This window comes from Panthera tigris, chromosome A2 (genome assembly GCF_018350195.1).
Source record: "Panthera tigris isolate Pti1 chromosome A2, P.tigris_Pti1_mat1.1, whole genome shotgun sequence".
Lineage (NCBI taxonomy): Eukaryota > Metazoa > Chordata > Mammalia > Carnivora > Felidae > Panthera > Panthera tigris.
Window position 1 is genome coordinate 137,389,315 of NC_056661.1, and position 13,607 is coordinate 137,402,921.

The 13,607-nt window shown below is 37.0% G+C and overlaps 1 protein-coding gene across 3 annotated transcripts in view; it reads left to right on the plus strand.

The window, feature by feature from the left end:
- The window catches only part of CPED1 (cadherin like and PC-esterase domain containing 1), a 268,756-nt gene that overhangs the window by 50,921 nt on the left and 204,228 nt on the right, over window positions 1-13,607 (plus strand). For 2 of the 3 annotated variants that reach the window (XM_015540679.2, XM_007089175.3), the window contains exons 3-4: window positions 6,212-6,318; window positions 12,153-12,228. The exons of the other annotated variant lie outside the window; for it this stretch is intronic. In XM_015540679.2, coding sequence (XP_015396165.2) covers window positions 6,212-6,318; window positions 12,153-12,228 — 183 coding nt within the window. The remainder of the gene's footprint in view (window positions 1-6,211; window positions 6,319-12,152; window positions 12,229-13,607) is intronic. 3 annotated transcript variants of the gene reach the window in all.

A 13,607-nucleotide genomic window follows, 5' to 3' on the forward strand; every position in this document is an offset into this window, starting at 1 on the left:
CCCAAAATTGTCCGCGGAGTCTTCATTGCTACCTGAGCCAACACTAGGAGGCATGATAGTGTGGTATTACCAGCAACTTTGTTCCACAGTTTATGAGGAGAAGCCTATAGATTTTTCATGTTTTTGTGATTATGAGATGGAGAACAGAACATCCACATCCTGTTTTCCTAGAACAATGTCCTGTGACCTCTCTATTTATGGGCTTGGCTAGTCTAATCTGGGAGCTAGTCTTGCTCTGGTTGCTTTGTGACTGCAAAAGAAATCATTTTAATCATCTAAAAATCTAAGAAACTTTTGGAGATTTCTTTTCAAAAGTAGGTGGTAGCCAAGTTAATATTTATGGTTTCTGAGTACATGTGCAGTTGAATATTCCTTCCTTTTAAAGATCAAAGCACTTACTTCTCAATTACCAGTGGTAGCTAATAATGTTTGGGGGCACTGTTGCTGGGTGAGGGTCTACGAATACCCAAGATACTTGTTATACTCCTTTTTCCTTCTGAGGTCCCAAAGGAAAATAGATGCACTGGACAGTAGTTGGAAAAAACACCAAACCTATATAATTCCTCTTTGTCTCAGTACCCTCTCTCATAAAGAGTATGGAATAATTGCTTATACCCCATAATGTTGTTAGAAGTTCTGCATAAATTAAAATATATAAGGTATTCTCTATTGCCTCCCTGGTTTTTAAAGTGATGATGATATAATGGTTATGAACCCTTAGAGCTAAACTTCTGTGTTTGAATTCTCTTCCCACCACTAACTAGATGACTAGATGATGAGTTTAGCAAGTTATTTAACCTTACTGTGCTTTTCAAAAACAGAATAATCATATCCAGGAGGATATTGTGTGGAATAAATGAATTAACACAAATACTTGGAGCAGTACTTGGCTTACTGTAAGTGGTCAAGAAAGATGTACTGTTGATATCATTACTACTACTACTATTTATGTATTTATTTATTAGTGTGGCTTTGGCACCCAAATCCTAATGCAATAGTCTAAGGAGCTAGGCTGAATCACATAAAGGTCTCCTGTTCTGTCTGCCAGGGAAACCTAAGAAACCACCATCCAGGTTGGCCAAGGGCAGCTTTGCCTGTTTTTTTTTCAAATCCACATCTGACTTCTCCACTCTTACACTCTAATGTCAACCTTCTAGGGACAGAAGAAGTACATCAAGTAAGGCCAACATAAAGAATGTTTGCCCTAATGCCAAAAAAAAAAAAAAAAAAAAAAAAAAAAGAAGAAGAAGCCTGTCTTGGGCTGCTTCTAACTATGGCAACAGTCCTGAGACAGGCTGAATGTCTTAAAAGAGTCCAAAGAGAGACTGTGGGTGAGAAAGAGAAGGGATCAGGCCCACCTAGGAGTGGTACCTGGGTCACTCTATCAGTTCACCTGGAGAGAGAAGACATAAGTGAAAAAGATTTCCATAGGCCTCTCCTGATTTTTCCAGGCTCCTGAGAAAAAGAATTACTCTAAGAGACCACACGTCAATTCTTACCAACTTTAACACAGCCAATAAAATGTCTCCGGAGTTGAAATGACCTTGCTCAACCTTGTGGGAGAGCATGGCCGGATCTGGGGATCAAAGGGTGTGTTCAGACATCCTTATAAGACCAACTGACCAAATATCAATTTGCCCACAGTCATCTTAACAAGACCAATTTACCTAATGAACAACTCTAATTCACTGAAAGCTAAAGCCTAGAACATCAACTTGCTGAATGGGCAATTCATGCAAAACGGACACATGGTGTTTTATACCAGGTCTAGGACTGGTTTGCCTACTAGAGGCACAGCCCAGGCAGTGAGGGCCTGGGGGACCCACATGGTAAACTGGAGAAAATGCGGGAGGCTGTACTCCACTCCAGTCGGTGGCTGCCTTATAGGATATGGACCCAGTATTACCACAGCCTCCAAGTTTTCAAATGAAGGCAGAAATCTGGACTTTTATATGAATTATGCTGACATTTGCATTTTGGCAAATACTTAAAATTTAAAATGAAAACAAAACAAAAATTGTGCAGGCCAAATGCACCCCACGTGCCGTTTGACTCTCCCTGTGTGCCTGCAGTCTACAATCTCTGTTGTACATCCTGGGCGTTTGCCTACTAAATGCTCATGCTTTCAGCTAGTTGAGCATGGCCCCAAAGCTCCACAATACTTGCAATGTGTAATTTTGCTGAGGCACAAATCTGTTTCCCAAATGCTCAGAGTTGACTTATGAATGTGATTTACTTAGCTGGTGAATGTGCTTATGTCTGTACCCAATTTCCAGATTTCAGTGTGGCTTTGGGGGTTTTTTAAACCAAGTTTGAGTACATAGTGCCATTCATGCAACAAATAAAAGCTTTTTCTTTAAAAAGGGTTGTGGGAATCAGGGGACAGTGTTGACTTTTAAGGTTGGAGATGGAAATGAAGAGAAAGTGAAAAGGTCTACTCGAGATTTAACTAGGAGATAGAGTTTAGGAAGTTTGAGGTAGGAGTCAGGGAGGGTATCTGTAAGAATTTTGAGTGGAAACAATCAGCATTTTTCAGATTGTGGTGGCAAAGAATTAGGCAAGAAGTATATGAAGAGATTACTTGAAATTTTTGGTTATACTTTACTTTAATTTTAAGAGGAAATTTATGTGCTATAAAATATTTTTGAAATTTGAATTTTAAATTTAAAATATTCGTTAAATTATCTTTGAGAGGTATGGGATAACCCTTATGAATGTCAAGAAACTGTAGCACTTTACAAGTTATCCTAAATTCTTTTTAGTGCTCAGGTCTCTCAAAGATTGCCGAGGTCAGTGACCACTTTTTTTTTCTGTTTACATTCATAATTCTAGTACAATGTCCTGCTCATAGGAGGTTCTTTATAAATTAAATACTTTGAATTATTTAAACATGTCTTCCCATTTTAAACATTTATGGCTTAAATATATATATCTTAATTAAATCCAGAAATTGTGTGTATGTCTTGGGTAGCGAAGGGGAGCTTGCATCAGACTTGGAGGGATATGAAATGTACTGTGTTTTTAATGCCTGAACAATACAGTCCATGATTTTTTTAATTTTATTTTTTATTTTTTAAAATTTACATCCAAATTAGTAATTAGTAATTAGTGAAATCCAGCAATGATTTCAGGAGTAGATTCCTTAGTGCCCCTTACCCATTTAGCCCATCCCCCCTCCCGCAACCCCTCCCATAACCCTCAGTTTGTTCTCCATATTTATGAGTCTCTTCTGTTTTGTCCCCTTCCCCTGTTTTTATATTATTTTTGCTTCCCCTCCCTTATGTTCATCTGTTTTGTCTCTTAAAGTCCTCATATGAGTGAAGTCATATGTTATTTGTCTTTCTCTAACTGACTCATTTCACTTAGCATAATACTCTCCAGTTCCATCCACGTAGTTGCAAATGGCAAGAGTTTATTCTTTTTGATTGCCGAGTAATACTCCATTGTGTGTGTGTGTATATATATACCTATATATACCACATTTTCTTTATCCATTCATCCATCAATGGACATTTGGGCTGTTTCCATACTTTGGCTATTGTTGATAGTGCTGCTATAAACATGGGGGTGCGTGTGTCCCTTTGAAACAGCACACCTGTATCCTGTGGATAAATGCCTAGTAGTGCAATTCCTGGGTCATGGGGTAGTTCTATTTTTAGTTTTTTGAGGAACCTCCATACGGTTTTCCAGAGTGGCTGCACCAGCTTGCATTGCCACCAACAATGCAAAAGAGATCCTTTTTCTCCGCACCCTCGCCAACATCTGTTGTTGCCTGACTTGTTAATGTTAGCCATTCTGACAGGTGTAAGGTGGTATCTCATTGTGGTTTTGATTTGTATTTCCCTGATGATGAGTGATGTTGAGCATTTTTTCATGTGTCGGTCATCTGGATGTCTTCTTTGGAGAAGTGTCTATTCATGTCTTTTGCCCATTTCTTCACTGAATTATTTGTTTTTTGGGTGTTGAGTTTGATAAGTTATTTATAGATTTTGGATACTAACCCTTTATCTGTTATATCATTTGCAAATATCTTCTCCCATTCTGTCAGTTGCCTTAGTTTTGCTGATTGTTTCCTTCACTGTGCAGAAACTTTTCATTTTGATGAGGCCCCAGTAGTTCATTTTTGCAATACAGTATATGATTTGAAGTCCTCTCTTTGCATATCCTTGTCTTCTTAAAATATTTGGTTGAGTATATTATGTCAGGATGTTTCTTCTAGGTTTTAGTGTTTCCTGGGCTAGAAATAATATAAAATGGAACCATCTTTGTTTTTTCCCTTTTGAATCCATATCAAAAGGTTTTGGCTGAAAGTGCCAGGTGCACATTTTAAATAAGGTATTGGAATCATCATAGAGTATTTGGTTTTGGCTCAAGAAATCCATTTAGAGTTTCCTTCAAAGTGAGGATGCATGGACCTTCCAAGTCTAATGCCGGATGGCTACTAGATGGAGAGATTTCTCTCATCCCCAAATCGCCTGTATCATTTCTCCATGTCCCTTTGAACTGTTGCACTATATTCCAGCATCTTGAGATACATCACGCAACAAGAGACAAGAGCTTAACTTGAGTTCAATTGTCTGGATCCCTTTGTTTGGCAGAGAGGTTTCTCTTCTAGGAACAGGGCAATTACAGAGGAATCAATAGCCCAGACAGCACAGAGCTTGTCAAATGGTAAAGGACTTGATTAGTGCAGAGTGAAATTTCATTCCTAATTGTCATAGATCAGTCTTCGTTATCAATCTTTTTTTACCCCATAAAGTCCTTCTTTGAAAGCATTATGCGTTCAAGTGAGAAATTCATTTTTTATTAAAAAATTTTTTTTTATGTTTTATTTATATTTGAGAGCAAGAGAGACAGAGCACGAGTGGGGGAGGGACAGAGAGAGAGAGGGAGACACAGAATCCGAAACAGGCTCCAGGCTCTGAGCTGTCAGCACAGAGCCCGACGCAGGACTCGAACTCACAGACTGCGAGATCATGACCTGAGCTGAAGTCAGATGCTTAACTGACTGAGCCATCCAAGCGCCCCTCAAGTATGAAATTCTTTCGGGAAATTTTTAAAGACAGGATTTGGTTATTTTCAGGCTTTGTAGAAGCCACTAATACCTAATGCAAGAGGTGACTTATGAGATCTGGCATAAATAGTTACCGAAGGAATATGATCTCAGGATTGTTTAACTCCAGAAGCCATGCGTACAGAAATTGCTTGATTTTTTTAAAAGTAGATTTCCACCCAAAATGGAGGAAGTTTCACAAGTAATATCAATCCTTTCATACATTCTTTAGTGTTCTTTTTTGCCTGGTTATTTTTGAGATACCTATTTCTATATGCCTTTGAAGTAACATGTTTACCACTCTGTCCTGGGGCTAGTTATTCATTCATTTATCAAATATTTTTAAAGCACCAATTATATGCAAGACATGTTGATAAAAACATATAAATAAATCAGAGAGACTAAGAGAAAACAAACTCATAACACACAAATGTTAATTTTCAAATGTTCAAGTATTATGCAAGAATGTACTCTTCTGAGATTATTTTGGCAAGTTACTAGGACTTATTGGCAAAGGGCTTTGTCCTTGGTAAATAGCTGAAATATTATTTGCTTCAGTCCATGTTATACTCTGTATTTTGAGCTCAATTCTGCTATCGATAACTAGACCACAAATTCCTTTTAGAAAAAACCTGTTTTTTAGAATTTTCATTGAATTTTATTTTCAGTATACTGCAACTTTCTTTGGAAGAAATGTTATAAAAGTATATCTGATGTTTAAGATTTGTGAAAAGTAATGGTGATATCAAAGCCTAGAACAAAATATTTGGTGTTTTGACTTCTTATCATTATTTGATTTTGCAACCATCATCTATTATCTTAAAAGACTTTATAACCATCTTTCCTCCCAATCTCCAAATAAGACTTTGTGAATTTATAAAATTAGTGGCTTAAAACATTTAAATTTTAGACTTTTAGGAATTTTATGACATTGTGTTAGATAATTGAATTTTCCCTAAGATACAATAGTAAATATAAAAGTGTTTCTAAATTAGAAAAGTTGAATTTCAGTTACTTTGAATATTGACTTTTAAACATATTCAGAATCGTTGTTACTTGTGTTTTATAATTTAAATAATAGCATTCTTAAATCTAAGAATGGTGCCTTCAAAAATCTGATAAAAAAATATTTGTTTTTCAATATTCTTTTGCCATTAGGTGATTTGGGCTCTTGGGATCTGCTCATTTGCCTGTCTTCTAGGAAAGCTGGTGGAAAACCTTGCATATCCAAGGAAGACATGTGCCAGTTAGGTTTACATCAAAAGGTAAATTTTATTTTCAAAATGGTTACAGATTTTAACAGCCCTTGGATACAGCAGCATATCTTGGTCCATAGTATTTTTTTAATGTGAAAAAAGCATCAAAACTTACAGCTATTTCTCAGTAGTGAAATAATATTACAGTAGCTACACTGATCATTTGATATTTCTGCAGTTGACAATCTTGAGAAGTCCTTCCTCCTTGTAACTCCTGACTCCATTGGCCTTTGGGCTGAGAACATTATTTTTGCTCTTCTTTTCCATCTTTGGCCATTCCTTCTCTGTTTTCTTCATAGCCACCTTTGTCTGCTCATACTTTAGATTCCTGTGTTCCTCGACACCACTCCCAAGGTTGTTGATGATTCCCAAAAGTACATCTAAAATTCAAGCACTTTCCCTGGCATCAGGCTCGTGTGTATAATGCCTGCTGAACATCACTTTTATATCACACAGACACCTCAGAGTCACCATGGGGAAAACTCACTCGTGTGTTCCCCAGTAAATCCACTTCTACTCTTGCATTCAGTAGCTCTGCAGAACTTCTGTTATATTGGTCACAGGCATGAGCAACCACTGTCACTCCCTAAGGTGGAAATCTGGCCTTCACCTCTGATCCCTTCCTCTCCTTTGTGGTCTACATTCTATCAATTACTAGTGCTAAGGAATTTAACTCCTAAATACTTCTCAAGTATATTATTTCTCAAATATCCATGCTCACTACTTTTATTCTGGCAAGATAGTCACCATATCTTACCAGGTTATTACAGAATCCTCTTTACAGCTTTTTCTGAAGCAAGTGTTCTGCCCCTGAAATCCATCCTGCCCAAAGTTATCAGGATAAAAAAAATATAAAATTCTGAGCTAACCTAGTTAGTCCTATACTTAAATCTTGAATGGCTTTACATCAACTATAAGGTAAAGCCTACAGTTTTCTTCCCTGTGAGTATTGGTCAACCTCCAAGCAGGAGACAAATTCCATACTTGAAAGGACTTAACTGAAGGGAAACCAATGAAAGAGCTATTTACTGAGGTTTTGCCAAGATAAGAGAAACAAGATTAGAGAGAATGTAATTAAAAAGATTGGGAAAAAAACAAAACAAAACAAAAGATTAGAGGCACCCAGGGACCAGCAGCATCATAAAGTTTTACCACCCTTGGTCTGAAGAAGGGTTTATAGAGGGAATGGTTACCAAAGCCTAATGAGAGCTGGAGCCAAAAAAGAGGGGTCGCTGGAAAGGAGCTATGAAGTAGGGGAATGTAGCCATTGCCAAATCATAAGCCTGCAGAGAGGAAGCCAGGGAGATGAGTACTCAACCTCTCTTTACTACCCCCCAAACTCTTGCCAAGGCCTCCTGTTGGTGCCACGCATCATTCCAAGTGTTCACGTATTTATGCTCATTCTTTACACATAGGAGACTGAAGCACAGAAAAATTAAGAGAATTTCCTAAGTCCTCATAGATAATAAATGAAGCAACCAGGATTCAAACTCAGGCAGTTTGACTACGAATTTTGTCTTCCTAACTACATCACTATAAAATTTTTCTAAATAAATATTTAGGACAGCATTTACAGCCTATTCTCACGAAGATCCTTAAAGAATGCGTAAGTTCTAAATGATACATATTAGATAACTGTCACTTTGGAGCATGAATAATTTGAAGCTTTATGAACCATGACTTATTTATGTAAACATAAATATTCAAAACAGAAGTTGCTTCAGATTTGTTGGGATTCTTAGATGAACAAAGAAAAGGGCCTCTGCTCAAATTAGGATTACTGATCACATGAGAGCTTTGGAATCTAAGTGCTTAATGAAAGTGATCATAAGATTTGTTATAAAAAATGAGTGGCCTGGAGTCTCTCTAGTCAGAAGGAGAGTAACATGATTTTAAAACTGTATTGGTCCATGTGATGCGGAAAGTGAAGTGAGGTCCACTATTTGGGGTAACACTAAGTTTAGTAACTGGGACTGTATTTCACCTTTAACAGAAAGGTTCTACTGTTTCAAGAGCAGAGGGATTCATTTCTAGCTCTAAATGTTTGTAGGATTAGCAGTCCCTAAAACAGTATGCTGTTTTTAGTACCCGGAGCACTGAGAAATACTGAAATGGCTCTTATTATAAAGCATTTGAACACATTTTCAGATGAATTTGATGGAATGATAATTGCATGGGAGAGACAAGGGGATAATGACTCTTCTTGTCATTAGTTCTCTTCCTTGTGAATGATACTGAACAGCTTCCAGAGAACATGTGAGTTCTGATAAAATAGAGAATGTTTGTACCGACCTAATGAAGAGAAAGAGAAGAAAAAGATATTGCTGTGAAGTTTGTGTTACTCTCGGTATTCATGAATGACCCGTCCCAATTTTTTCCCTGGGTTCTTTCTTCCACACTTTGTAGTTATAAATAGTCCAACTCAAATGTCTCTCCTTAATGAGTTAATCATATTACTGTAGTTTTAGTTTTAGTTTATAAACACGTTCTAAATGTTTGTCATTGATATACTGTTGTTCATATTAAATGAACTATGTCTCAAAATAAGAATGATTTTTTTTACTTTTGCTTCTCATAATCTGTAATAGAAACAATTTAGATGTGGAATACTCACAGATTAGGATTGTGGAAGGTATGTGGGGATTGAAATCTTTCCAAATGCACATTTCCTTTTTCTCAGTTTGATCTCAGAAATATCCCAGGGCCCAAACATCATTATCTTTATCATTTCCCTTATGTATTCTAACCCTTTCAAAGATATGGAAGGTTTTATGTCAAGAAAAATAGCAGCTTATATAAAACATACACACACATATAAGTGTACGTAAAGCATTCAAACCCAATGCAAAATCAGTGTATATTGAAAATAATTATTAGGGTGATAATGATGTACAGTGTAGATTGTTTAAGAGTAACAAATGTACCACTCTGGTGGGGTTGAAGTCAGCTAATCCAAGTAAAATGTCATTGATGATGTTCCTTTTGACAATGATGGAAATCTTACATATTTTATGATGCACATAAAAAAAATAAAAACCAAGCATGAGGATATAGAAGAGCATTATTAGGTTTAACAATAAAAATACATGGAATACATGGAATATAGTTGATTTGATATAGCTGTATGACCCATAGCCTTTGAATATGTTTCTTTCTTTGTGCCAAGTTATTCGGTTTAACTGCCCAGGTTGGTGCTGTTACACAGAGTCAAACGGAAATGGTATTTCTGGTGTCACGTGTCACCTCGGTTATGTCATCTGCTGAGACTCTGTGTATTCTAAAGATGTGCTTTGGAGGAGGGAACATGGAAGAGGTCACTGGGTGGAGGAAGGGAAAGTAGAAAGCGGAAGCCTGGGAGCAGTTGCTTCCCTTGGCTTGGCTCTGCTTTCTTGAAGCGAATGCTTTGCTCATCCTGGGTCAGTTCATTCTTCTGACTGAAGGTCTCATATAGAAAGTCACCTCTCTGATAAGACCCAACAACCTGCACTTGTGTCTGAAATCTATGCAAGCTGTACTCTGTCTTTGCAGCATCTTTGCAAATTCTTCTGGCCCATTAGTTCAGTTATGGTTGCCCATTGACTGGGACTTTTCTTTCAATTTGTAAAGGATGGGACAGCTCATCCAGGATATACCAGTGCTGACCATCTGGTATAACAGCACTTTTGCTGTGAGCTCTTCAAAAAGTGCAAGAAAGTTTTAATCTGGACCTTGTCAATACATAACCTTTAAGGATACTTACCTACTCACCCTGGGTGGCTGAGTCAGTTAAACCTCCGACTTCGGCTTAGGTCATGATCTCATGGTTCTTGGGTTTGAACCTGCATGGGGCTCTGTGCTGCCAGCTCAGAACCTGGAGCCTGCTTCGGAATCTGTGTCTCCTTCTCTCTCTGCCCCTCCTCCACGCACAGACTCTCTCTCAAAAATAAATAAGCATTTAAAAAATTGATACTTAAAGCTACTTTTCTTTCTGGGTCCTTCTATTAAAGTTTCTATTTAGTCGGTAGCAACTGAGTGATTTTGCCTGGGGTGGGGAAAATGGTTCAAGTGTATTGACCTTTAAAGCTTTTGACGATCTAATTTAGAAAACTTCTTCTGTCTATTATCTTTAACAAACAAAAATCTAAAACAAACAAACAAAAAACCTTTATTATAGTTTCTCCATACTTTTGCAGTATTCTGCTTCTTCCCTCCAGCCTTTCTTAGGAAGTCTGAATTATGACCTTAAGGACTTTCTGAAAACCCTTCTTTGTTTTCCACTTTTAGTCTCTGAACCTTATCATTTTTAAATTTGAGAAAGTAGACATGCCTAAAATCTGAAGTGTACTATACTTCTAGCCTTTGCCCCCACGCTCTGTGCCCTAAGAATGTAAGTGACTCAGACTTTGTTATCTTTGGAGACTTTCAAACTCGAGTATTTAACTACGTTGTTCCTGCAGATTCACAGGAGCTGGTTCTGCTGAAGCCCTGGCTTCATTTATACACAACGTGGGCTGAAGTTTACTGTTTGCTGAATAAATGAATAGAGTTAACGGGATTGCAGGAGTTGGAGAATGTTTTTTGCTTTTTGTTTTGTTTTTAATTTGTTGTCAAGTTAGCTAACATACAGTGTAGTCTTGGCTTCAGAAGTCTGTTCTCTGATTCATCACGTACATACAACACCCAGTGCCCATCCCAACAAGTGCCCTCCTCAATGCACATCTCCCGTTTTCCCGGCCCCCATCAAAGGGTTGGAGGATGTTTAATCAACACACTATTTCAAAGCACTTTAAGAGAATCATTTCTTTGTAAAACTACAACTGATGATTGAATTACTACTTCATAAAAATCTTAGAGAAGCAGTGGAACTCAGAGACCAAAAGCTCTAAGTGCTTTATTTTACAAATGTAGAAATTGAAAACGAGAAGCAAAAGTGATGTGCTCAAAGTTACGATTCTGTTAACTGTCCTAAGTAGGACTGTAACTCATGTTTCTGGTTCTCCAACTGCAGCTGAGTTATTTTCATATAGCCTTGTCAGTAGAACACAGCGGAGAAACTACAATACTTGATTAGAGTGAGTTGGAAAGTATTCAATAATTTCACAAAAATGAACCTGATTTTCAAGCTAATTTACCCTGATCTCTTTCTGTTGGTTTTAACAAGGCTTTGCCATTTGAGGCATCATTTTTGGAATTTACTTGATAATACCTAGATAATCAGTCTATGAATTCAGAAGGACAGATTAAGCTTGTCTGTGTCTTTTCTTTATAAGCTAAAATGTATATTTGAATTTATGATAACTTCTATGAAGCTTTCTAAGAACAATTTTTTTTTTAGAATAGAATTTTGCAGTGCCTGGATTTTATATCTGGAAGCAATAATGCCCTTCAATATGAAGGGAAGATTATATATTAAATTTTGAAACAGGATTAGCACTGAATTTCCCACTAAATGTCTGTGATTTAAATCAGCGAGGGCCTTTGGAACTTCAGAGTTTAGTTGACTTTGAGGTATGGTTGGTGCTATTTTCTACCAAAGCAAAATTTGCAACTGTCAAGTTATTTGTGTTATTCTGTTTACCATAAGAATGTATCTATTTCCTTTTAGTTTTAGCACATATCATGGTTTGGAAATATATCAAGGTTTTCAAAAATATTCTCAAATTTCTAAGGGCAAGTTTTTGTTTGATGTTATCAAATAAACCATTTTATTATTCTGGATTTAAATGTTGACTTTCAGAGATTTGAAGGTAGGGTGTGGATGGAGTACACAGTAGTTCACGTCTATACCCTGTGAGTTTTTGCATTTTCTTTGCTTTAGCATTTATGAATGCCTAACTCACTAGAAGCTTTTTCATTCCTTGCAGGTAAACATATTACCAGAAATACAGCATCAGCTTTGCAGTAAAGAAGGATTATGTCAAATAATTAGAAGATTTCCAGGTAATCTTTAGTTTGCCTCCTTATGCAAAAACATGTGAGATATGCAGCCTGCTTTAGCAGATACCAAATAATGAGATCTCAGATCCATATATTTAGCTCCTCTGTCTATCATTTCACTATCACAAATCTTCCAGAATCCACAAGGTTTTTGCCCACGGGGAGACCCTGATAAAAAGGAATACAAACACAACGTTGGTATTCTTTCTTTTAGTTTTGCCTTCTAATTTTTAAGGTGAATATTCCCTTCTTCCTTTGTGTTTTTCTTTAAAATCATTCTTGTTTTATTTTATTTTTTTATTTTTATTTTTTTTATTTTTAAAACCCACTTTTATTTTTTTTCAATATATGAAATTTATTGTCAAATTGGTTTCCATACAACACCCAGTGCTCATCCCAAAAGGTGCCCTCCTCAATACCCATCACCCTCCCCTCCCTCCCAGCCCCCATCAACCCTCAGTTTGTTCTCAGTTTTTAAGAGTCTCTTATGCTTTGGCTCTCTCCCACTCTAACCTGTTTTTTTTTTCCTTCCCCTCCCCCATGGGTTTCTGTTAAGTTTCTCAGGATCCACATAAGAGTGAAAACATATGGTATCTGTCTTTCTCTGTATGGCTTATTTCACTTAGCATCACACTCTCCAGTTCCATCCACGTTGCTACAAAGGGCCATATTTCATTCTTTCTCATTGCCACGTAGTACTCCATTGTGTATATAAACCACAATTTCTTTATCCATTCATCAGTGGATGGACATTTAGGCTCTTTCCACAATTTGGCTATTGTTGAGAGTGCTGCTATAAACATTGGGGTACAAGTGCCCCTATGCATCAGTACTCCTGTATCCCTTGGGTAAATTCCTAGCAGTGCTATTGCTGGGTCATAGGGTAGGTCTATTTTTAATTTTCTGAGGAACCTCCACACTGCTTTCCAGAGTGGCTGCACCAATTTGCATTCCCACCAACAGTGCAAGAGGGTTCCCGTTTCTCCACATCCTCTCCAGCATCTATAGTCTCCTGATTTGTTCATTTTGGCCACTCTGACTGGCGTGAGGTGATATCTGAGTGTGGTTTTGATTTGTATTTCCCTGATGAGGAGCGATGTTGAGCATCTTTTCATGTGCCTGTTGGAATCCGGATGTCTTCTTTCTTGTTTTATTTTAAAAGCAATTATTATAATACTTCTTAATTATATAAAACTTGAGGTTTTAAAAATATATGTATTTCTTCATGATTAATTCTGGTCTCAATAAATCTATTTCCTTTTTTTTTTTTTTTTTTTTGAAATTCCCTGAATTTGCCTGTTTTACCCAGGATACTGAATGAGTAAATTCTATGCCTTGACAACATTAGTAATTTGGGACAAAAATTACCATATCTTTTCCTC